The sequence below is a fragment of the Capra hircus genome, chromosome 13 (assembly GCF_001704415.2).
Source record: "Capra hircus breed San Clemente chromosome 13, ASM170441v1, whole genome shotgun sequence".
Lineage (NCBI taxonomy): Eukaryota > Metazoa > Chordata > Mammalia > Artiodactyla > Bovidae > Capra > Capra hircus.
In genome coordinates, this window is record NC_030820.1 from 52777798 (window position 1) to 52804924 (window position 27127).

Genomic DNA, 27127 nt, shown 5'->3' on the forward strand with positions numbered 1-27127 from the left:
AGTCCAAGAAAAATATGAGCATCTATTTATAGTGTCTTTGATTTCTTTCTGCAGTGTCTTATAGTTTTCTATATACAACTTTTATGTCTCCTTAGGTAGGTCTATCCCTAGGTATTTTACTCTTCCTATTTCAGCCCTCATAGTTTTGAAGAGAGAAGAGACATAATCTGACATGAGTTTTAATTTATTCTACTATTTGACTGAGAACAGACTACACATAACAGAAACAAGTAGCTGCTGCTGTTGCTAAGTCGCTTCAGTCATATCAGACTCTGTGTGACCCCACAGATGGCAGCCCACCAGGCTCCCCCATCCCTGGGATTCTCCAGGCAATAATACTGGAGTGGGTTACCATTTCCTTCTCCAATGCATGAAAGTGAAAAGTGAAAGTGAACTCACTCAGTCGTATCCGACTCCTAGCGACCCCATGGACTGCAGTCTACCAGACTCCTCTGTCCATGGGATTTTCCAGGCAAGAGTACTAAGAAACAAGTAGATCAGTTGAGATAATCACATTCATGCAAATAATAATAATAATAATAATGTAAAAGTGACTTGCACCCGGGCAGGAGCTAATAGAGATAAGAAAAGAAAGTCAGATTCCAGATGCATGCTGATGAGGAGGCAACAGAATTTTCTGATGCATAGGATTTGAGGTGGAAGAAAAAGCCTCCAATGTTTTGAGACTTCTGCATCTGTGTTTTGGTGAAAGTTTTCACTTTTGTCCCAGGTTCAAAGGATTTGTTAACAAAATAAGCTACTCATTGTATACAAACCGGTAGTCATGTATGAATGTGAAAGCTGGACTATAAAGAAAGCTGAGCAGTGGAGAATCTATGTTTTTGAACTGTGGTGTTGGAGAAGACTCTTGAGAGTCCCTTGGATGGCAAGGAGATCCAACCAGTCAATCCTAAAGGAAATCAGTTCTGAATATTCATTGGAAGGACTGATGCTGAAGCTGAAACTCCCAATACTTTGCTCACCTGATGCGAAGAACTGACTCTGGAAAAGACTCTGATGTTGGGAAAGATTGAAGGCAGGAGGAGAAGGAGACAACAGAGGATGAGATTGTTGGACGGCATCACTAATGCAAGGGACATGAGTTTTTAGCAAACTCCGGCAGTTGGTGATGGACAGGGAAGCCTGGCGTGCTGCAGTCCATTGGGTTGCAAAGAGTCAGACATGACTGAGTGACTGAACTGAGCTGAACTGAACTGATTAGAGAATTATCTAGCTTACTTTCAATATACTAACATTTAAAAAAAAAAAAAAAGAGAGAGAGAGAGAAATAGAAACAGCAGAGGATATATAATCAAATTGGGTTTTGACCAACATCCAGACTCAAACAGCACTGGGAAGTCCCCGTGACACAGCACATCTGGAGTCCCAATTGGGAAAAGGTCTCAGGCAGTATGCCTGTTCTGTAGGTGAGAATTCAAAAACTGCAGTTCAGGATTCCCAGTTATAATCACAGAATGCAAACTAATATCATCATCAATCTGTGAGCAAACTGCAGTTCTGGTTTCACGTTAATGCTGTTTGTTTTGTCATGTAAAACTTGGAATGTTGAGCCTGTGACTTGGTTAGCCAGGGCCCCTCCAGCGGCTCAACAATTTTAAGATTCTTATCCATGGTGCTACAAGATTTGCACTCACAGCAGGCAAGTCAGGGCACTCACAGTCAGGTCAGTGTCCAGGCAGGCTAGAAGCAAGGTCACAGGCCTGCTCTGCTTTGTCTCTGAAGCTTAAACAAGACTATTTATTTAATTTCCCTAACAATCTGGAAGAAGAAGAGTGGCTCAGCTGAGATACAGAGAATGTGGGGGAAATTCAGTCCAGTTTTAGATGTTTTAGCTGTGAGATGGTTATATCTATACAAAGAACATGAAGAGTATATAGTTGGACATTCAATTCAGAGTTTAGAGGAAAGGTCTGGAGCAGAGATGTAAATAGGATAATTATTGATTCACAGATTGTAGAGTATTTTTTTTTAATTCTTTGGCTCCTGACCCTTATTCTCTTCCCCCTCCTCCTCTCCTTCCATTCCTCCCTCCAATGTTCTTTCCTATTTCTTCCAATTTTTGTCTTAACAGTTCAACTTCCTTAACCTCAATCTTGTCTAGGCTTAAAAACCTAAACCATTTGATGATGTTGGTACATCACAGTACTTATCCTGTAATAGCATGCACCCTCATTAAGAGGCGTGATGGGTTACAAATAGTGCTTAGGTCCGTATAGTCAAAGCTCCAGTAGTCATATACGGATGTGAGAGTTGGACCATGATGAAAGTTGAGCACAGAAGAACTGAAGCTCTTGAACAGTGGTGTTGGAGAAAACTCTTGAGAGTCCCTTGCAGCAAGGAGACAAACCAGTCCATCCTAAAGGAAATCGGTCCTGAATATTCATTGGAAGGACGGATGCTGAAGCTAAAACTCAAATACTTTGGCCACCTGATGCGAAGAACTGACTCACTGGAAAAGACCCTGATGCTGGGAAAGATTGAAGGCAGGAGGAGAAGGGAATGACAGAGGATGAGATGGTTAGATGGCATCACTGAGTCGATGGACATGAGTTTGAGCAAGCTCCTGGAGTTTGTGATGGACAGGGAAGCTTGGCATGCTGCAGTCCATGGAATCACAAAGAGTAGGACATGACTGAATGACTGAATTGAACTGAAGTGAGTGGATTACCAGCTCACACTCTGCAAAGATGAACCACACATTTTCTGCTTAAGGAATAGGGAAGAAACAGAAAAGAACACAGAATTTGTTTGTGGCACAACAGCCTGCTCCTCTGATTTATATCCCTGTAATTAGACCCTTGCCTGTTTAATAGAACATTCCAGATAAGGAATATGTTTGTATTTCTCTGTATCTCCAGAAACTGGGTAGTTAAGGAGGCAGCGAAATCAATCTGGTAAACTTGCACATGTAATAAAATAATTGGCCCCATGGTGACTCGTGTCCCTTTAACTTGTAACTCATTGTCCAAATGTAGTCAGCCACCTGCAGTTCTTTTCAAAACATGATTTTGGAGTTTGCTGTTTCCTTGCTTGCTTGTCCCCATGGTTCTACCTTCCTATTCACTTGTAGTTTCCTCAAATGTATCAACATTTAGAATCACACATTTATCACGTCTTGGCCTTTTGTTTTGTTTTGTTTTGTTTTTTAGTTTTAATTCTTCTAAAATATGAAGTCATATAATTTTATTTTTTTTTTTATTTATTTTTTGGCTAAGATCAAGTGTAGAATCACACATTTAATTTTTCCTTGAACCATTTAGTTCAGTTCAAAAGCTTTATTTGGGGCAATCACCGTGTTTCAGATCTCTCTCTCTTTTTTTTTTTTTTTTTTGGCAGTGAAATAGAAAAAACATAAAATTTACCATTTTAACTACTTTAAAGGATACAAAGTGGCACTAAGGACCTTCACAGTGTTGTGAAGCATTACCAGTACATATTGCCAGAACTTTTTCAACATCTGTAGCAGAAAATCTATTCATTAAACTGTAACTCCCCATTTCTTTTTCCCTGCAACCACTGGAAACATCTATTCTGTGAATTTGCCTATTCTGTGTACCATAAGTGGAATCATCTATTTGTCCTTTTTTATCTGGCTTATTTCACTGAGTGTATTTTTAAGGTTCATCCATGCCATGATGTAGATGTCAAAATGTTTTGCTTTTTAGGACTGAAATATTATATACATATATATATATATATATATCACATTTAATTTATCTATTCATCTATTGATGGAATTTTGGGCTATTTCCTTTATATTGAAGTATAGTTGCTATAAAATAATTTGTAAACTACAAGTGTAAAATATAGTGATTCACAATTTTTAAGGTTATACTCCATTTATTGTTATTATAAAATATTGATTGTATTCCTGGTATAGTACAATATATCCTTGTAGCTTATTTCATATGTAATAATTTGCACCTCTTTACCCCTTAGCCTATATTTTCCTCTTCCTTTCTTTGTTCCCACTAGTTTGTCCTCTATATCTTTGAGTCTGTCTCTTTATTGTTATATTAACTAGTTTGTTGTATTTTTTATTTTCCACATATAAGTTGTATTATACACTATTTGTCTTTCTCTGTCTCATTTATTTCATTTAGCATAATGCCTTCCAAGTCCATCTATTTTGCTGCAAATGGCAAAATTTCATTTTTATGGCTGGGCAATATTACATTATAAATGGAAACCTGTGTGCAGGTTCAGAAGCAGCAGTTAGAACAAGACATGGAACAACAGAATGGTTCAAAATTGGGAAAGGAGTACGTCAAGACTATATATCATCACACAGCTTATTGAACTTATATGCAGAGTGAAAAGTGAAAGTGAAAATCACTCAGTCGTGTCCAAGTCTTTGCGACATCATGTGAAATGCCAGGTTGGATAAATCACAAGCTGGAATAGAGATTTCTGGAATCAAAACATGTCAATAACCTCAGAAAGTTAAGATGAACTAAAGAACTTCTTGATAAAGGCAAAAGAGGAGAATGAAAAAACTGGATTAAAATTCAACATTCAAAAAACTAAGATCATGGCATCTGGTCCCGTCAGTTCATGGCAAATAGATGGGGGTAAAAAATGGAAACACTGACAGACTTTATTTCCTTGGGCTCCAAAATCACCGCAGACTGTTACTGCAGCCATGAAATTAAAAGACACCTGCTCTTTGGAAGAAAAGCTATGACAAATCTCAACAGAGTGTTAAAAAGCAGAGATATCACTTTGCTGATAAAGATCCACATAGTCAAAGCTATGGTTTTTCCAATAGTCATGTACAGATGTGAGAGTTGGACCATAAAGAAGGCTGAGCACTGAAGAATTGATATTTTTGAACTTTGGTTCTGGGGAAGACTCTTGAGAGTCCCTTGGACAGCAAGGAAATCAAAGCCATCAATCCTAAAGGAAATCAACCCTGAATATTCACAGGAAGGACTGATGCTGAAGCTCCAGTATTTGGCCACCTGATCTGAAGAGCTGATTCTCTGAAAAAGCCCCTGATGCTGAAAAAGATTGAGGACATGAGGAGAAGGGAGTAACAGAGGACGAGATGATTGGATAGCATCACCAACTCAATGGACATGAGTTCTTCCTTCCTCCCTCCCTCCCTTCTTTCTTTCTTTCTTTCTTTTTCTTTCTAAGACAAATAGTTATAGGAGAGATTGACATACTTGTAAAACAGGGTAACCACAAATTTAAAACTCACAATAGATTCACACAAAACAAAAAGAAGAGAATGTAAGTATAATACAAAGGAAAATCATAAAACCACAAAAGAAAAAAGTAAAAGAAAAAGAAAGGGAGAAAGAAGGAATATAAAATCAATTGGAAAGAAAAACTTTAAAAGGCAATAAATATATACTCATCTATCAATAATTACCTTACATGTCAATGGACTAAATGGTAAAATCAAAAGACACAGAGTGACAGATTAGATTAAAAAAATAAGAGCCTACAATATGCTGCATACAAGAGAAACAATTTAGGGCAAAGGGTCACATAAATTGAAAGTGAATGGATGGAAAAAATATTTCATGTAAATAGAAATGAGAAGAAAGTGGGGGTCGCAATACACATATCAGACAAACTGGATTTTAACAAAGGCCACAAAGGTAAAAAGGACACTATAAAATGATAAAAGAATCAATATAAGAAGAGAATTTTATCAACATATATGCACCTATTTACCAGTTCAGTTCAGTTCAGTCGCTCAGTCGTGTCCAACTCTGCAACCCCATGAATCGCAGCATGCCAGGCCTCCCTGTCCATCACCAACTCCCAGAGTTCACTCAGACTCATGTCCATCTAGTCAGTGATGTTATCCAGCCATCTCATCCTCAGTCGTCCTCTGCTTCTCCTGCCCCCAATCCCTCCCAGCATCAGAGTCTTTTCCGATGAGTCAACTCTTCGCATGAGGTGGTCAAAGTACTGGAGTTTCAGCTTTAGCATCATTCCTTCCAAAGAAATCCCAGGGCTAACTTCTTCAGAATGGACTGGTTGGATCTCCTTGCAGTCCAAGGGACTCTCAAGAGTCTTCTCCAACACTATAGTTCAAACGCATCAATTCTTCAGCGCTCAGCGTTCTTCACAGTCCTACTGTCACATCCATACATGACTACTGGAAAAACCATAGCCTTGACTAGATGGACCTTAGTCGGCAAAGTAATGTCTCTGCTTTTTAATATACTATCTAGGTTGGCCATAACTTTTCTTCCAAGGAGTAAGCGTCTTTTAATTTCATGGCTGCAATCACCATCTACAGTGATTTTGGAGCCCAAAAAAATAAAGTCTGACACTGTTTCCACTGTTTCCCGATCTATTTCCCATGAAGTGACGGGACCAGATGCCATGATCTTTGTTTTCTGAATGTTGAGCTTTAAGCCAACTTTTTCACTCTCCTCCTTCACTTTCATTAAGAGGCTTTTTAGTTCCTCTTCACTTTCTGCCATATGGGTAGTGTCATCTGCATATCTGAGGTTATTGATATTTCTCCCAGCAATCTTGATTCCAGCTTGTGCTTCTTCCAGTCCAGTGTTTCTCATGAAGTACTCTGTATATAAGTTAAATAAGCAGGGTGACAATATACAGCCTTGACATACTCCTTTTCCTATTTGGAACCAGTCTGTTGTTCCATGTCCAGTTCTAACTGCTGCTTCCTGGCCTACATACAGATTTCTCAAGAGGCAGGTCAGGTGGTCTGGTATTCCCATCTCTCAGAATTTTCCACAGTTTATTGTGATCCACACAGTCAAAGGCTTTGGCATAGTCAATAAAGCAGAAATAGATGTTTTACTGAAATTCTCTTGCTTTTTCCATGATCCAGCGGATGTTGGCAATTTGATCTCTGGTTCCTCTGCCTTTTCTAAAACCAGCTTGAACATCAGGGAGTTCACGGTTCACGTATTGCTGAAGCCTGGCTTGGAGAATTTTGAGCATTACTTTATTAGCATGTGAGATGAGTGCAATTGTGCGGTAGTTTGAGCATTCTTTGGCATTGCCTTTCTTTGGGATTGGAATGAAAACTGACCTTTTCCAGTCCTGTGGCCACTGCTGAGTTTTCCAAATTTGGTGGCATATAGAGTGCAGCACTTTGACAGCATCATCTTTCAGGATTTGAAATAGCTCTACTGGAATTCCATCACCTCCACTAGCTTTGTTCGTAGTGATGCTTTCTAAGGCCCACTTGACTTTACATTCCAGGATGTCTGGCTCTAGATGAAGGATCACACCATCGTGATTATCCGGGTCATGAAGATCTTTTTTGTATAGTTCTTCTGTGTATTCTTGCCATCTCTTCTTAATATCTTCTGCTTCTGTTAGGTCCATACCATTTCTGTCCTTTATCAAGCCCATCTTTGCATGAAATGTTCCCTTGGTATCTCTAATTTTCTTGAAGAGATCTCTAGTCTTTCCCATTCTGTTCTTTTCCTCTATTTCTTTGCATTGATCGCTAAAGAAGGCTTTCTTATCTCTTCTTGCTGTTCTTTGGAACTCTGCATTCAGATGCTTATATCTTTCCTTTTCTCCTTTGCTTTTTGGCTCTCTTCTTTTCACAGCTATTTGTAAGGCTTCCCCAGACAGCCATTTTGCTTTTTTGCATTTCTTTTCCATGGGGATTGTCTTGATCCCTGTCTTCTGTACAATGTCATGAACCTCATTCCAAGTTCATCAGGCACTCTATCTATCAGATCTAGGCCCTTAAATCTATTTCTTACTTCCACTGTATAATCATAAGGGGTTGGATTTAGGTCATACCTGAATGGTCTAGTGGTTTTCCCTACTTTCTTCAATTTAAGTCTGAATTTGGTAATAAAGAGTTCATGATCTGAGCCACAGTCAGCTCCTGGTCTTGTTTTTGTTGACTGTATGGAGCTTCTCCATCTTTGGCTGTGAAGAATATAATCAATCTGATTTTGGTGTTGACCATCTGGTGATGTCCATGTGTAGAGTCTTCTCTTGTGTTGTTGGAAAAGGGTGTTTGCTATGACCAGTTTTTCTTGGCAAAACTCTATTAGTCTTTGCCCTGCTTCATTCCGCATTCCAAGGCCAAATTTGCCTGTTACTCCAGGTGTTTCTTGACTTCCTACTTTTGCATTCCAGTCTCCTATAATGAAAAGGACATCATTTTGGGTGTTAGTTCTAAAAGGTCTTATAGGTCTTCATAGAACCGTTCAACTTTAGCTTCTTCAGCATTACTGGTTGGGGCATAGACTTGGATTACTGTGATATTGAATGGTTTGCCTTGGAAACAAACAGAGATCATTCTGTCATTTTTGAGATTGCATCCAATTACTGCATTTTGGACTCTTCCTTTGACCCTGATGGCTACTCCATTTCTTCTGAGGGATTCCTGCCCACAGTAGTAGATATAATGGTCATCTGAGTTAAATTCACCCATTCCAGTCCATTTTAGTTCGCTGATTCCTAGAATGTCAACGTTCACTCTTGCCATCTCCTGTTTGACCACTTCCGATTTGCCTTGATTCATGGACCTGACATTCCAGGTTCCTATGCAATATTGCTCTTTACATCATCGGACCTTGCTTCTATCACCAGTCACATCCACAGCTGGGTATTGTTTTTGCTTTGGCTCCATCCCTTCATTCTTTCTGGAGTTATTTCTCCACTGATCTCCAGTAGCATATTGGGCACCTACTGACCTGGGGAGTTCCTCTTTCAGTATCCTACCATTTTGCCTTTTCATACTGTTCATAGGGTTTTCAAGGCAAGAATACTGAAGTGGTTTGCCATTCCCTTCTCCAGTGGATCACATTCTGTCAGACCTCTCCACCATGACCCACCCGTCTTGGGTTGCCCCACAGGCATGGCTAGTTTCATTGAGTTAGAGAAGGCTGTGGTCCTAGTGTGATTAGAATGACTAGTTTTCTGTGATTATGGTTTCAGTGTGTCTGCCCTCTGATGCCCTCTTGGAACTCCTACCATCTTACACCTATTTATAAGAGCACCCAAATATATAAAACAAATACTATCAGATACAAGGGAAGAAATTGATGTGAATAGTAGGAGACTTTCCCCCCACTCACATCAATGGGCAGATTTTCCAGAGAGAAAGCAATAAGGCAACAGGGATCATCTGGTCCCATCACTTCATGGGAAATAGATGGGGAAACAGTGGAAACAGTGTCAGACTTTATTTTGAGAGGCTCCAAAATCACTGCAGATGGTGATTGCAGCCATGAAATTAAAAGACACTTACTTATTGGAAGAAAAGTTATGACCAACCTAGATAGCATATTCAAAAGCAGAGACATTACTTTGCCAACTAAGGTCCATCTAGTCAAGGCTATGGTTTTTCCAGTGGTCATGTATGGATGTGAGAGTTGGGCTGTGAAGAAAGCTTAGCGCTGAAGAATTGATGCTTTTGAACTGTGGTGTTGGAGAAGACTCTTGAGAGTCCCTTGGACTGCAAGGAGATCCAACCAGTCCATTCTGAAGGAGATCAACCCTGGCATTTCTTTGGAAGGAATGATGCTGAAGCTGAAGCTGAAACTCAACTACTTTGGCCACCTCATGCGAAGAGTTGACTCATTGGAGAAGACTCTGATGCTGGGAGGGATTGGGGGCAGGAGGAGAAGGGGACGACCGAGGATGAGATGGCTGGATGGCATCATTGACTCGATGGACGTGAGTCTGAGTGAACTCTGGGAGTTGGTGATGGACAGGGAGGCCTGAAGTGCTGCGATTCATGGGGTTGCAAAGAGTTGGACACGACTGAGTGACTGAACTGAACTGAAACTTAATTGACATTTTCAGGACATTATATCCTCCCAAAAGCAGAGCACACATTCTTTGTAAGTATTCATGGAGCATTTTCTCAGATTGACCACATATTGGGGCACAAAACAAGACCTAACAAATTTAAGAGTATAGAAACTAACTCAAGTAATTTTTCTGACTACATGGCATGAATCTAGAAATCAACCACAGAAAAAGAAATGAGAAAAAACAATTACATGGAGAGCAAATGACATGTTACTAAAAAACCAATGGATCAATGATGAAATCAAAGAGAAAATTTTAAAATACCTTAGTTCAGTTCGGGCTTCTCTGGTGGCTCAGACAGAAAAGCGTCTGCCTGCAATGCGGGAGACCAGGGTTCGATTCCTGGGTATGGAAGATCCCCTGGAGAAGGAAATGGCAATCCACTCCAGGACTCTGGCCTGGAAAATCCCATGGATGGAGGAGCCTGATAGGCTACAGTCCATGGGGTCGCAAAGAGTCAGACACGACTGAGCAACTTCACTTTCACTTTCACTTTAGCTCAGTTCAGTCACTCAGTCGTGTCCGACTCTTTGCGACCCCATGGACTGTAGCCCACCAGGCTCCTCCCTCCATGGGATTCTCCAGGCAAGAGTACTGGAGTGGGTTGCCATTTCCTTCTCCAGGGGATCTTCCCGACCCAGGGATTGAACCCTGGTCTCCTGCATTCCAGGCAGACACTTTAACCTCTGAGCCACCTTAACCTAATAGAATTAGAAAAAAAGGAACAAACAAAATCTAAAGTCAGCAGACGCAAAAGAATAATAAAGATCAGAGAGGACATAAATAAAATAGAAATTAAAGAAACTATGGAAGAAATCTGTAAAACCAAGAGCCAATTCTTTGGAAGAGTAAATAAGATTGACAGACCTCTGGCCAGACTCACCAGGAGAAAAAGGAGAACCCAAATAAACAAAATAAACAATGGAAAAGGAAACAGAACAACTGATACTACAGTATCAGTTTTATGTATATATATATATACACACACATATCTATATCTTACGTATGTATGTGTAGAACATAAGAGAATCCTATGAATTCATAATCCTATGAATTATATGCCAATAAATTTGACAACCTAGAAGATATGGACATACAGTCCACCAGATTTGAACCAAGAAGAAATAGATAATTTGAATGGACCAATCACTAGAAGTGAAATAGAATCAGTAACTTAAAAACTCCTGGGGATTTCCCTGGTGCTCCAGTGGTTAAGAATACTCCTTGTAACGCAAGGGACACTGGTTCCATCCCTAGTACGGGAAGATCCCACTTCTAAGAGCAACTAAGCCTGCAAATCACAACTACTAAATCAGGACTCTAGAACTTGTAAGCTGTAATACTGAGGCCATGTGTTGCAGCTATGGCAGCCCACATGCCTAGAGCCTGTGCTCCACAGCAAGAGAAGCCAGCGCAGTGAGGAGCCCACATACTACATGGAAGAGTAGCCCACTTGCCACAGCTAGAGAAAGCCAGCATGCAGCAACAAAGACCCACTGCAGCCAAAAAAATACATAAAAAATAAATATATATATATTTTAATCTAAGGAAAGAAAAAAACTCCTTACAAATAAAAGTATAGGACAAGATGGCTTCTCAGGCAAAGCCCACCAAGCATACAAAGATGAACTTTTACTAATAATTCTCAAACTCTTCCAAAATGTTAAGAGGAGGGAACACTTCCAAAGACGTTCTATGAAGCCAACATCACTCTGATACCAAAACCAGACAAAGACACCATCAAAAAAGAAAATTATGAGCCAATATTTTTGATAGATATCGATGAAAAAATTCTCAACAAAATATTAGAAAACCAAATCCAACAACACATAAAAGAGATCATATACTAAAACCAAATGAGATACATCCCAAGTTCACAAGAATGATTCAACATATGCAAATAAACCAATGTGATACACCACATCATAAAAGAAAACACAAAAGCCACATGATCATCTCAATAGGTGCAAAAAAAAGCATTTGACAGAATTCAGCAGCCAAACAGGATGAACTAAGCAGGAAGTATAACCCTCCCAGACGTCAGACACTATGATACAAAGCTACAGTAATCAAAACAGTATGGTATTGGCACAAAAATAGACACATGGATAAATGGAGCAGAATAGAGAGCCCAGAAATAAACCTATGAGTCTACATTCAGTTAAACTTTGACAAAGGAGGCAATATACAATGGGAAAAAGACAGTATCTTCAGAAAATGGCATTGAGAAAGTTGGACAGTTGCATGTAAGTCAATAAAATTAGAACACACCCTCTCACCATGCACAAAAATAAACCCAAATGTCTTAAAGCCTCAAGTATTATACATGGCATCACAAAAGTCCTAGAACAGATCATAGGCAAAGCATCCATTGACATAAATTGTAGCAATGTTTTCTTATGTCAGTCCCCCAAGGCAATACAAGTGAAAACAAAAATAAAGAAGTGGGACCTGATCAAACTATAAACTTCTGCACAGCAAAAGAAATTATAAACAAAACAAAAAGACAACATACAGAATGGGAGAAAATATTTGCAAATGATGTGACTGACAAGGGCTTAATTTCCAAAATACATAACAATTCATGTAACTCAACAACAAAATAACAAAACACCTAATTGAAAAATGAGCAGAAAATATAAGTAAACATTTCTCCAAAGAAATAAAGATGGCTAATAGGTATATGAAAAGACATTCACTAATTATTAAAGAAACGCAAATCAAAACTACAATGAGGCTCCGCCTCACACTAGTCAGAATGGTCATCATTAAAAGTTCTACAGATAATAAATACTGGAGAGGATGTGGAGAAAAGGGATCCTCCTACACTGCTGGTGGAAATGGAAGTTGGTACAGTCACTATGGAAAACATATGAAGTTTCTTCAGTAAAATAAAAATAGAATTACCATATTATCCAGTGATCCCACTCCTAGGCATATATCCAGGCAAAACTCTAATCCATAAAGATACATGCATCCATATGCTCAAAGCAGCACTATCCACAATATCTAAGATACAGCCATAACACTGAAGTCCATCAACAGTTGAATGGATAAAGAAGTGTGGTATGTGTATACAATGAAATGCTACTCAAACCCACACAAAAAATGAAATAATGCCATTTGAAGCAACATGGACCAACTAGAGATTATCATGGGCTTCCCTGGTGGTTCAGATGATAAAGAATCTGCCTGCAATGCAGGAGATCCAGGTTCAATCCCTGGGTCAGGAAGATCCCTTGAAAAAGGGAATGGAGATTATCATAAAAAATGAACTAAATTAGAAAGAGAGAGACAAATACCTTATAACTTATATGTGGAATCTAAAAGATGATACGGGGAATTCCCTGGTGGTCCAGTGGCAAGGACTCTTGAGTTTTCACTGTAGACGGCCCAGGTTTGACCCCTGTCGGGGAACTAGTATCCAAAAAGCCATGCCAGGAAAAGAAAATGACACAAATGAGAACCTACCTGTGAAATATCAACTGACTTGCTGATGTAGAAAACAGACTTGTGGTTGCCAGGGGGGAGAGCATAGTGGATTATAAGGTATTATGTATGGTATGGATAAACAACAAGGTCCTTCTATATAGCATGGAGAGCTGTATTCAGCATCCTGTGATACACCAAAATGGAAAAGAATATATTTTAAAAAACAATATATATATGTGTATAACTGAGTCATTTTCTGTACAGCAGAAATCAACACAACATTGCAAATCAACAGTTGTTGTTTAGTTACTAAGTCACGTCTGACTCCTTTGCAACCCCATGGACTGTAGCCTGCCAGGCTCCTATGTCCATCGGGTTTCCCAGATAAGAATACTGAAGTGAGTTGCCATTTCCTTCTCCAGAGTATCTTCCCCAACCAGGGATCAATCCTGCATCTTCTGCTTGGCCAGCAGATTCTTTACCACTGATGCATCAAGGAAGCTAACCCTAACCCACACCAGTTTTCAAAAGTTATAAATCAAGTAAACAAACAAGAATAGTGTTCCCCAAAGTGATCCAGGTCCTAATACTCATCTATGATTATTTTATTTTATGTGGCAAAAGAGAGTTTGTAAAAGTGAATTAAGTTAAGACTCTTGCTATGGGGAGAATATTCTAGATTATCAGTGTGAGCCTAATATAATCTGATAAGAAGGAGACAGGAAATCCAAAGTTAGAGAAGGACAAATGACAATGGAAGCGCTTCTAGAGTCGTAAGAAGATGGAAACCATGAAGAATGGAGTGTGGACAATCTCAAGAATTTGGAAAGGCAATGATCACAGCCTCCAGAAATGTAACCCAGCTGACTCCTTGATTTTAGTCCAGTGATACCATTTTTGGTCCTTTGACATCCAGAATTATCATTTTAAGACACTAAATTTTTGTCAGTTTATTACAGTAGCCTAAGGTAACTAATTTAACATGACTATGTCATTGGAGGGCTTCCCTGGTGGCTCGGCTGGTAAAGAATCTGCATGCAATGTGGGAGGCTTGCGTTCAATCCCTGTGTTGGGAAGATCCCTGGAGAAGGGAACAGCTACCCACTCCAGTATTATGGCCTGGAGAATTCCATGAACTATTCCATGGGGTTGCAAAGAGTCAGACATGACTGAGCAACTTTCACTCACTCGTTCATGTCATTGGGATAAAATCCCAGGGACTTCAAACAATGTTTTACTTTCTTCTTGAACTAAATGTGCATTTTGTATTGGGAGCTCTGCTCATCACTGTCACTTATGTAACCAGGTTGTTGGAGCCAACACCAGCATGAGAATGTGGATCTCTGGGGAAGAAAGAAGTTGTTTCATAAAATTTTTCTCATTAAATAAACAGCCTACAAAATACATCCATCACTTCTCACAACTCAGTGGTCTAAAAAAGACATGTGGTTCCAGTTAATGCAAAGGTCAGAAGTGTGACATGAGGCCACAAGAAGAAGAGCCAGAAATATTTGGTGTAGCACGACTGAGAGACTTCCCTTTCACTTTTCACTTTCATGCATTGGAGAAGGAAATGGCAACCCACTCCAGCGTTCTTGCCTGGAGAATCCCAGGGACTGGGTAGCCTGGTGGGCTTCCGTCTATGGGGTCACACAGAGTCAGACACGACTGAAGCGACTTAGCAGCAGCAGCAGACACATCCAAAGAGGGCTCAAGTACTCAATCCCATTCTCTGCCACATCATTTGACCCCTCTGTGCCTCAGTTACTCTCTTGTATTAGTGTCTCACATTACAGGCTCATGGTATAGGTCACATGCAATGTACCTGCAACGAGCTGAGTTCAAGGCTGGCTCATGGTGCACTAAGTCAATAAAACCTGTTGTTGATACATACTGAAGAAAACACATAGGATCACATAAGGATGGACAAATAACTACTTTGTGTTTTCTTCCAGGAGCATCAGGTAAGGAAGAGCTGCAGGAGATTCAGCCTGAGAGGTCAGTGTCAGTTGCAGCAGGAGAGACGGCCACTCTGCACTGTACCGTGACCTCCCTGAGCCCTGTGGGGCCCATCATGTGGTTCAGAGGAACTGGGCCAGGTCAGGAGTTAATCTACAGCCCAAAAGAAGCCCCTCTCCCCAGAGTAACAAATGTTGTAGATGCCACAAAGAGAAACAACATGGACTTTTCCATTCGTATCAGGAACATCACCCCAGCAGACACTGGTGTCTACCACTGTGTGAAGTTCCAGAAAAGAGAACAGGGCGACATGGAGTTTAAGTCTGGACCAGGCACTCATCTCACTGTGAGTGGTGAGTACGGCCTTTGTCCCCTGGACCATGATAATATGTCAATAGGAATGCCCTCCACTCTTTTGGGGAAAAAAGAAAAATCAGGTGCAACAGTGGGTGCTTATTCATGATCTGGACATAGTATAATTTCACTCTCTTCTACAGATCAGGGAAGTTGAAGCCTGTTGGGGTCGTGCTATTTGCTCAAGGCCCTGTGGCTGGTAAAGGTCGGGAAAGGCAGGAGGCCAGTCTGCCTGGCTCTACAGCCCATAGTCTTCTCCATCTTGTCCAGGCTTTGGTTCCAGGGATGAGGGAACTGAGAGTCTGAGTGACTCGCCCTGCCACAGGCCAGGTATCACCTCCCACTTCCAGAGAGTGCTCCCCTCAGTGTCGCAGAGTCTTCTCCTCATTCAGCAGTTACTGAGCACCTACTGTGCGCCAGACCCTGCTCTGGATGCTGTGGAATAGGCAGTGAACAAAACAGACGGGGGCTCTTCTCCCATGAAGCTTGTGTCCTCTTCCCTCCTAAAGAGGAGAAATCCATCCAAGGCAGGGAGGGGAAAGTGTGTTTCCTTATTTTCTCTTCAGAATGCTACACTGAGAAGAAATTCCGATGGCACCAGCTCAGTGTTTACTCTGATGGCCCTGCTTGGAGGAGAGGCCTAGAGGTTGGGTGTTTCCTGGGAATCTGTTGAGAAAACCCTCCTGTGATTCGGGGACTGACACACAGTCACTGAAGGCTCCCAGCAGAGCTGGGTCATCTCAGAATGTCCCTCCCCAGGGAATAGGTTCCCCTTGTGGGTGACTTAGGAGGAGCCCCAGTGAGGTAGCAGAGGTGCTCATTTAGAGTGTTCTGACAAAGATCCTGGATCCTCTTTCTAACTCCTGAATCCTGGACTGTCAGTGGAGGAAGTACCTTTAGATTCTACCATCCTCCCAAGTCCACATGTATCGATGGGGGCCTGAGGCAAAGAGGTGACAGGAGCCCAGACCACAACCACATGGTCAGCGAGGGGAATCCATCAAGAGCCCAGTACAATTCAAGGTCAGCCTCCTTCCTGTGCCAGCACTGGAACTCGTTTCATGGAAGAATCTGGCACAGAGAAGCTGCAGAATAAAAGCTCCTTGAATTAATCATGGAATAGGCATTGTTTCCCAAAGGTGCAGAAAGCCCCTCACATTCAGACCCTGAGCCTGAGGTGACTGGAAAACTCTCCCTACTTCCAGCCATGTGATCTCAAATCCCGCATTCCATATCAGCACCCAGAGCTGGCCTATGCTTCAATAGTCACTAAATACTCAGCATATGGAGACAGCATCATTTACCGTACTGCTGATGGACACTAAGTTGTTCCTAACCTTGGGCTACTGAAACAGTGCTAAAGAGATAACTTTTCATGTGTCCCTCTCCTCAGAGGAGGAATACCCACTGGAAGTGGCACTGCTAGATCAGAGAGCATGTGGATTTTAATTTGTGTGATGATATTGCCTAATTTCCCTCCTAGTCATGGTAGCAGATGAATCTCCCCAAACCTCCAGACATCAGCAGGGCAGGTGGCTTTATCCTGATTTTGAAGGTATTACTAAACTTCCCAGATGGTGGGTCTCCTGCTAAGTCTGAATACAGCTAGTAAGTGGCTCCCCCACCTCTCAGATCTGCTGGCTTCCAGGACTGCTCATCCTGTTCCCCAGGCCACCTGCCCACATAATTCCCTAGATGAGAAAGAAGGGAGGGGAGGGGAGCAGCAGCCGGTCAGGTGCTGAATCTTCTTCATGGTGTTTACTTCTTATAAGCAGTGTCTGGGGGAGGGGCTCATCTGTTTTCCCTTTACAGATGAGGACACTGAGGCTCAGAGAGGGGACCTGGCTGGTGGGCAGGTAGGGGAGCCAGGGTTGAAGCCCAAGCACCTTGACTCACAGCTCTGCTATCTGCACCCTCTGCTGTACCTGTCAAAGTGTGGAGAAAACTCTCCTGTTAACTCTTGTATTTTTCTCTTCTTCAGCAACAAGCATTTTTGAAAAGTCTCATGTGGGAAGCACAGCTAGCTTTACAAACCAGATTAGATAAACGCTGCAGTGTCTCATGATGTGCTGAAATATTCCTAAAAGTCAGGGCTCAGCACACGTAGCAGCATCAGGAATCTTTTATTCTGCCCATTGTTGTGATGTTGCCCCTTCACCAGGCTCCTGTGGAGCAGGTCCGGAAGGTGAGTGTGGACAGAGTCCAGAGGGGCCACTGCAAACCCAGCAGCACCAGACATGCCCATTCCTGGCTCTGCAGACTGAGGATGAGGAGGGGGAGGTGTTCCCTAGAGGGTAATGAGGGCCCTGCGTGAGCAAGAGTTCTTAGTCTAGACTCAGGTGTCAGGAGCCCATGTCTTTCCTTGTTGCTACAGGGCCCCCAGTTCTTGGCCCTTAGAGGTCTCTCCTCCCTGTAGTTGCTGGAAGTCAGGAATCTGAGGGAAAAGGGAAGGGTGGTGGTCAGTGTGGAGGCTCCTGAAGGTGGGCACTTGCTCTGCTGATGGATATGAAACTTCGGAGGTGGCAGGAAATACTCCTGGGACAGAGTGGAGTGGTGCTGAGGAAACAGTCCCTTCATTCCTCTCAGCCTCAGTTTTATCATCTATAAAATGGTCATCCTCATGGTCTCCTTTTAGGAGAGTTGGAAGGATTTGAGATGCTCTGTCTAAATCAGCACAGCATAGGGAATTCCCCGATTGAGGTCTTATTTCAAGGCTGAGACCCGGTTCCCTATGCTGGGCATCCTCTCCACCTGTAGAAAGGATAATCACACAACCTTTGCAGGGTGTCCTGAGGGCAGAATGACCTGGTGAAAGGGCAGCTCCTCAGGGAGCGCTGGTGCTGGCCTCCCACCTGTGCAGTCCTGGGAGCGTCTCACAGTTCCCTCTAGTCCTCAGTTTCCCCGTCTGCGGAATGGTGGTGATCATACTACCTTTCAGGGGTCTATGATGACTAGAGAGGGTCTAGGAAGCCCTAAATGGTGTGGGTTAGAGTTGGTCATGACTGCAGCGACTAAGCACGCACGCGCACACGCAGATGTTATGATAACAATCATAGGTGCTATTGATTAAGCACCTATAATACGCAGGCTCTGTGGTTTACAAACATCCTCACTTATCTTACCAGGGGGAGCTATTGTCCACGTTGTATGGAATCAGACACTGAAGCTCAAAGATAGAGAACAAAGCTATTAAAATCAATCAGATGAGATGATTGATGCTGAGATGATCTCTGAACATTCCTTGATGAGTGTCCTTGGTCAGCTGCTTCCTCCCTGAGCCTTGTCCCATCAGTGGAGCCGCTCTCAGCCCTCCCGCTCAGTACTGATGCAAGGGTTAAATAGCTGAGGGTCCTAGAGAAATCAGCCCATCTTTATGCTCTGAAGAAACTTTCAATAAGTTTCACAGCATCTTCTCCCTTTGGAGGCATCCAGGATGCTGTTGTTTTTATGACTCAACATATTCAAGTAACATCTCCTCACTGTGTCCTCAAATGTTTGATGAAATTTAGGAATAAAGTTAAATGCTTAAAAATGAAAATATCTGTAACATTTGCTGTCTGCGAACTTTTACAGGAGATGTTGGGTGATAATGAGCAATTTGGAGACACCCTCCAGCACCCTACACAGGGAGAAATCACCCTCACTTTTATTGGCTGATTTGTGTACTTTTTCAGGACACAGGAGATACTTCTGCCTGCTTCTGAGGCCTGTGTCTATGTTTCTTCTGATTTAGGAACGATTAGGAAATTAACCACCTTTGGCTGCTCAGCACTCAGTGATCTTTGTTTTCAACCCAAAACTAACCCAAGAGAAAAACCCATATTCAGAAAAACATCTCATTGCCCTCTTACTTTGAAACCCTGGAATCAGCACATTATTCCTACTGGAATATTGATGGAAAGAATGAAAATTATGGAGTAAATTCACAGACACCTGAAGGGACAGCTCTGAATACAAAGTTTGAGTTCAAGATAGACCTGTGATTAGTTTTGTAAACTATCTTGTGTTATACGCACAGAAGAAATGCCTGATTTAAACCTCACTGCAGTCCCAGAAAGGGAAATGCCTGCTGTCCCCTTTCGCAAGTGGGGAGCTAGAAGATGCCATGACCACACCTCTCATTAACTGGGCAGTCTGGTTCAGCTTCCACATGGTCCTGCTATCCCCGCCCCTGCCCCATTTACCCTGCATTTACTTCTATAAACACTTCTCTGAAGGTAGTTAAGTTTTCCAGGGGAGCCTAGTTGGGAACAGTTATTTGGAGAGTGAGTCCAATCAGTGCTTTTGTTCCCGGGCCCAGATTGGTGGGAAATCACCTGGCAGTTGTGAGAAGGTAGACTCTGAACTCTGACTTGGGATTCCATGTAACCCTTGCCCACACACAGAGCTCATCTTGGGAATCTCAGTGTCTCCTCGATGAGATGAGGACGATGACACTGCCCTCCCAGAACTAGCTGAAGAATTAAAATATAATATATATATATAAGTTCTTACCATTGTTGCACACTTATCATTAGTGATGATAATTACAATCATGTTCATTGTTTATAAATGTTCCTTTTGTAGCCAAGCCCTCTCCTCCCATGGTATCCAGCCCTGCAGTGAGGGCCACCGCTGAGCAGACAGTCAGCTTCCTCTGCAAATCCTACAGATTCTTCCCTAAAAACATCTCCCTGAAATGGTTCAAAAATGGCAATGAGCTCTCAGCCTCCCAGACCAGTGTGGATCCAGAGGAAGATGGCGTTTCCTACAGCATCACCAGCACAACTAAGTTGCTATTGGCCCCAGGGGATGTTCACTCCCAGGTCATCTGCGAGGTAGCCCATGTCACCCTGCAGGGGAGCCCTCCTCTCCGTGGGACTGCCAATTTGTCTGAGACCATCCGAGGTCGGTGCCCCTCATATGAGTCCAAGATCACACCTGCCCCCAAGACCCCAGCCTCCTCCTTCTGCCTGATTTTTGCTCCAGGCCTTGAATTGTCTGGAATTTACTTCCTTACAGCCCTGCCTGATCACCAGGCTCCTAGATGAGCTGTTCTGACCACTCACTGCTGGTTTAATGGAGCTGCCAGATGTATACCTGCCATGTGCCAAGCACTGTGCTAAATAGTTTCCGTTACTTTACCAATAGTATCTCCAATTACTGAGCACCTCCTACAAATCAAGCCCCTAAGTGCTGATTTTATTTATTTTGCTGCAATTATTAGGGCTGAGCTTGTTATTTCACCCACTATAACCCTAATAGGAGCTCCCAGTTCTTGAGCACTTATTGTGTGCCCTGCACTGTGTTTACTGATTTCATTCATGAACGAGGAGCCCTCAGTGTGAGTACCTGCTGCCTGCCATGTTCTGTCCTGGGTGACTCCCTTGCTGTGCTGGGAGCTGATATCCAGCCCCTCCCCTGTGACCTGTCTGTTTTATAAGGTCAGACCTTCTGCCTGATCTGTTTCAGTACCACCCACCTTGGAGGTTACCCAACAACCCATGGCGGGAAATCAGGTGAACATCATCACCTGCCTGGTGAACAAGTTCTACCCCCAGCAACTACAGCTGACCTGGCTGGAGAACAGAAATATGTCCTGAACAGAAGTGGCCTCGACCCTCATAGAGAACAAAGATGGGACCTTTAACTACACGAGCTGGCTCCTGGTGAGCTCATCAGCCCACAGGGAGGCTGTGGTGCTCACCTGCAAGGTGGAGCATGATGGGCAGCCAGCAGTTACCAAAAACTCCACGGAGACCTCTGCTCCCCAGAAGGACCAGGATACAGGTGGAACCACTGATGAAGCCTCCACTCCAATGGCATGGCTTTTAAACATTATCTTTCTTAAATGTTCAGAGTGGTAATAATAGAATAATCTAGATGTCTATAGATATATAAAGTAGAATTTTGAAGTGAGCTCCCATCTCCCAAATGTCGTACTCAAAGAGCCACCACTACTGAGGTTTTGTTACATTCTTCATAGGTCTTTTGATGTAAATATGCAAAAAGAGAGTAGGAAAGGAGAGGGATCATTCTATTCATAGTGTCCCGCTTGTTGCTTTCATCAACTATCAGTAATTGCATCCATCATTCCTATCTGTTTGCTCTTTCTAACCTCTGCCTAGTCTCCCTGTCATCCCTGATGGTTCCATCTGCATCAGTATCGCCACCTCATCATCTTCTGCCAATACTACTCTGCGAAATTCTGAAAGAGGAACCCCGAGGATATGAAGTTAGAATTGCACCAGGCACCCAGGTGACTCTGAAAAGAGTGGCACTGAAAAGGGCTCCTTTGTCTCCTGATTTGTGACAATAGACCAGCAACGATCACAGTCGCTCACTGCACATTTACTAAATGCAGCTATCAGTTCAGCTGTGAGCTCCTTTCCTGCTTCAGCCACCCAGAGGGCTTTGAGTTTACAGAAGAGACCCGGGAAGCAGTGGTGGGAGGTTGTTGAAGATTCGTTGTCTTTAATCCAGGTGAGTGGGCTAAAGTAATCAAGATGAATGAGTTCCTGAGAACAAGAACCACCAACCTGTACAGTGGACTTATGTTAAGTAGAGACAAGTTCCCCTTCAGCAAGGCATTGTCCTAATGACATGTAAGGTTCCTTTTTCTATATGTAAAACTTGTCTTATATGCTCAATATAACTTGAGGAGAGAGTCAAGTCAGGTTTCCAAGAGTCTTTGTTCCAGAAGAACTTTAAAAGTCCATGTCCCTTCCAGCATTCTCTGTGGTATTGCCCTCATCTGCAGGGTCCTTGATGGGTCACTCAGTGTCCATGTCCCTGCGTAATGCATCATGTCACGCATGCTTAGTCACTCAGTCATGTCCAACTCTTTGCAATCCCAACTCTAGTCCCCAGGGCTCCTCTGTCCATGAGACTGTCCCAGCAAGAATACCTGCCTGGGTTCCCGTTTCCTCCTCCAGGAGATCTTCCCAACTCAGGGATCAAAACCATGTCTCCTGCATTGCAGGCAGATTCTTAACCACTGAACCACCAGGAAAGCCTCATGTCCCTGCCTGCTGGAAGAATAAATAAGAGATGTAGAAAAGTTGTAAAATTGTGTCCCCTCATAACTTAGTCTTGTGTGTACATATAGTTGTCAATGGAGCCCATGATTGTGTGGTCATATGGTTAAGGAGACTGATTTTCTACAAAATGAATACCATTACACGCTTAGTATGATCAATAATAATCCCCTGCTGCTGCTGCTGCTAAGTCACTTCAGTCGTGTCCAACTCTGTGCAACCCCAGAGACAGCAGCCCTCCAGGCTCCCCCGTCCCTGGGATTCTCCAGGGAAGAACACGGGAGTGGGTTGCCATTTCTTTCTCCAATGTATGAAAGTGAAAAGTGAAAGCGAAAGTCACTCAGTCGTGTCCGACTCCTAGTGACACCATGGACTGCTGCCCACCAGGCTCCTCCATCCATGGGATTTTCCAGGCAAGAGTGCTGGAGTGGGGTGCCATTGCCTTCTCCAAATAATTCCCTAATATCATTTAGAGTGCAGTATACGTTCAAATTTTCTAAGTATAGCTTTTATCATTGTTTTTTGTTCACCAAAAATGCCTTTTAATTCATCTATAAATGCATGGTCAAATTTTCCTGTGACACCATCTGGCCCTTGAGGATCTTTATTTCTTTTTTTAATTTGAAAATGTATCAGAATTGTTAAGGGCTATTTAAAGTATTCATTTCATATTATGTGAACTGTGATAGCTTTTGCTTTTTGAAGTATTTGGTCCATGTTGTCTATGCTGTCAAGTTTCTCCTTATAGCTGTTCATCAGTTCAGTTCAGTTCAGTCGCTCAGTCGTGTCCGACTCTTTGCGACCCCATGAATTGCAGCACACCAGGCCTCCCTGTCCATCATCAACTCCCGGAGTTCACTCAGACTCACATCCATTGAGTCAGTGATGCCATCCAGCCATCTCATCCTCGGTCGTCCCCTTCTCCTCCTGCCCCTAATCCCTCCCAGCATCAGAGTCTTTTCCAGTGAGTCAACTCTTCGCATGAGGTGGCCAAAGTACTGGAGTTTCAGCTTTAGCATCATTCCTTCCAAAGAAATCCCAGGGCTGATCTCCTTCAGAACGGACTGGTTGGATCTCCTTGCAGTCCAAGGGACTCTCAAGAGTCTTCTCCAACACCACAGTTCAAAAGCATCAATTCTTCGGTGCTCAGCCTTCTTCACAGTCCAACTCTCACATCCATACATGACCACTGGAAAAACCATAGCCCTGACTAGATGGATCTTTTTTGGCAAAGTAATGTCTCTGCTTTTAAATAGGCTATCTAGGTTGGTCATAACTTTCCTTCCAAGGAGTAAGTGTCTTTCATCTGCAGTGATTTTGGAGCCCCAAAAAATAAAGTCTGGCACTGTTTCCACTGTTTCCCCATCTATTTCTCATGAAGTGATGGGACCAGATGCCATGATCTTCATTTTCTGAATGTTGAGCTTTAAGCCAACTTTTTCACTCTCCACTTTCACTTTCATCAAGAGGCTTTTTAGTTCCTCTTCACTTTCTGCCATAAGGGTGTTGTCATCTGCATATCTGAGGTTATTGATATTTCTCCCAGCAATCTTCATAGTATTCCCTTATTATACTTTTGATATCTGCAGAGTCTGTAGTGATGTCCTCTGTTCCATTTCTGATAGTAGAAATGTGTCCTTCTTCCTTTTTCTTTCTCTGTTATACTGGAAGTTTTTCAACTTTATTGGTCTTTAAAAAGAAACTTTCAGTTCTTTTCTTTATTGTTTCTCTGTTTTCAATTTCACTGATTTTTCTTCTTTATGATTTCCTTCCCTCTGCTTGCTCTGGGTTTACTTTGGTCCTTCTTTTCTTGTTTCTTGAGTAAGGAACTAGGATTATTGGTTTAGACATTTTTTTCTGGTGCCACACCAGGGTCTCCTCTTTTGCTGGGGAGTTAGGAGAGTGGGCCTGGGTGCCTGACCGCTAGGTTACTTCTCCAGTACCTGGGTCTCTAACCAGTCTGTCTCCTCTTCCACCTCAGAGTTCTCCTATGCTTTTCCCTTGTGTTATTTCTAGGGTTCAAGTTGTACTGACCTGGGTAAGCAGAAGAGAAGAATCCACTCCATCTTACCTGGAGCACCTTGGAAATACTTCCGTCTCCTGCTGGGGCTCAGGCCAGGGCTGGCATTTCTCGGTCCTGCAGTGTGCCTAACCCAGCGTGCCCACTGGGTCTCAAGTCTGGAAATGTTTCCGGGACATCCAGGTTGTGAGGCTTGAGCAAAGTGTAAGACGCCCGTGTGATCCGCTGCTGCTTGAGTTGGTCTCCTGTGAGCATGCACATCTTATTGCTTGTTTCCTTGAAATTGGGGTGTTTTTAGAATATTTACAGCCTGATGGACCTCTCGTCTCTCAGTACATAATAATCCAATAAGTTAATGGAGTTTTGGGTGGGTTGGTTGGTTGGTTTTGATAGAGGGAGAAAGGTTCTGAGTCCTCTAATTTCTTGGTTCTATTTTGTCTTTCAGGAACCTAAATACCTCCCCCTACTTTTTTCTTTTTCCCTTCACCACTCAATTGCCAAATGACACTTTTTACTCCTTTTCATCTCTTCTCCCCAGATGTTGTATATTTTAACTTATTCCTGTCCTTTTCTTTTTTTATTGACTTCCCTGGTGGCTCAGATGGTAAAGCATCCGCCTACAATGCAGGAGACCCAGGTTCGATCCCTGGGTTGGGACGATCCTCTGGAGAAGGAAATGGCAATCCACTCCAGTACTCTTGCCTGGGAAATCTCCAGTACTCTTGTCTGGAAAATGGACTGAGGAGCGTGGTAGGCTATAGTCCATGGGGTCACAAAGAGTCGGACACAACTGGGCGACTTCACTTTCTTTCTTTCTTGCCCATTTATTCACATCTCTCCTTAGTTCCGATAGTCACTGTAACTACCATGTTTAGTGATTTAATGTGTGTTGTGTGTGTGTTAAGTCACTTCAGTTGTGCTGATTCTTTGCAACCCTATGGAGTGTGGCCCACCAAGTTCCTCTGTCCATGGGATTTTCCAGGCAAGAATACTAGAGTGGGTTGCCATGCCCTCCTCCAGGGGATCTTCCTGACCAAGGAGATCTTTTACATCTCCTGCATTGACAGGCAGGTTCTTTGCCATTAGTGCCGCCTGGGAAGCCCTCATACAGTTGCAGCACGCAGAAATCTACAACAGGCCAGCTATTGTAGACCAGAGTTCTCCTGCAGAGAACTCCTTCTGAAGTCCCTTCTGAAGGCTGTAGGGGAGAGTCCATTTCCTTGCCATTTTCAGCTCCCAGAGGTGACCACACTCCTTGGCAAAGGGCCCCACACCACTCTGACCTCTGCTTCTGACATCACATCTCCTTTTCCAGTTGTCCTGCCTCCATCTTTTACTTATAAGAATCTTGGTGATCACATGGGCTCTACTTGGAAAACCCAAGATAATGTGCCATCTCAAGATTCTTGACTTGATCACTACGGACCATCCCTTGTGACATATGTAGTAATATATGCACACATTCTGGAGATTCTGTGTCGACCCTTTTAAATCAAGCATAAATTGAATCCCCTTCCTATGATCTGTGCACTGCTCTGTAGGACACTTTTCCAGTATTTTCAAATTTAGGCAAATTTAATATCACTTGTGGTATGTTGAAGTAACTCTGGGTTCCTCTTGCATCTGTCTTGTCTCTTTCTCCTGCAGTTTTCCAGGTGGCTGGCTGAGGATGGGATTGCAACCTAGTGAGATATTGTGCCCTAGGATCTGTTGAATTTTCCCTTGTCTCACAGTTATTTTTACTTCTGGCATTTTCTCTATAAGAAAGAGGACACTTGCAGTCTGGTAGACAGTGAGTGAGAATGAATGAATGACCTTTGTATTCTGATCTCTGCCTTGAGCTGAGCCCAGAACAGGACTCAGTCAAAGACTCAGAGTGGGAACGGGCCTACATGGCCTCAGATAGAGTAAGTGAAGACCCCTGAGAATGGCTCCTGCGTGATCCCTCTAATCATTCCTCTTGTCCCCTGATTGCCAGGCCCAGAGATTCTCCTGGCAGTTCTCCTCCTCAGCCCCAAGCTGCTGCTGATGGTCAGTGTGTCTGTCATCTTTGTCCACAGGAAGCGTTGAGCCTGACTATAAGTTGGGGTGGGAGGGATGGCAGGACAAGATCTGTCCTCGAAGACACAAGGTCATCAAGGGGGCCACCTGCAGGTCACACAGGGTCAGAGCCCACATGGAGTTAAGAGGTGACACACCTCTCTCAATACCCTCAGGAGTATCCTGTTTCCCTCTAAGAGATTCCCAACTCCCAGGGGGTGTGTGAAGTCCTGGAGGATGTGAGTTGGACTTGGGGTTTTCATAGTCTTAGCAGTTCTCTGGAGGAAGTAGCGAGAAGGTGCTATATGAGGGGAAGCTGAGTGGAGCACATTTCTAGATCCCTTGAACTCTAAGGCATTTATTTGGAGGCAAAAGGAATCCATGTTTTAGGGTAAAGTTGAGAAGTCCTTGATCAGCTGTTCTGAGGGGTGTCTTGCTCTGATTCTGTGTGTGATGGAGTGGAAGGGCTGGAGAGGGGGTAGCAGGACTTGGGGAAGAGGGGAGG

At 42.9% G+C, this 27127-nt stretch overlaps 1 protein-coding gene across 1 annotated transcript in view; it reads left to right on the forward strand.

The window, feature by feature from the left end:
• LOC102175312 (tyrosine-protein phosphatase non-receptor type substrate 1-like) overlaps nucleotides 1-26652 on the forward strand; it is a 31917-nt gene extending 5265 nt beyond the window's left edge. The window contains 4 exon segments of the mRNA XM_013968633.2: nucleotides 15189-15545; nucleotides 20113-20433; nucleotides 20998-21315; nucleotides 26561-26652. Of these exon segments, the coding sequence (XP_013824087.2) occupies nucleotides 15189-15545; nucleotides 20113-20433; nucleotides 20998-21315; nucleotides 26561-26652 (1088 nt within the window).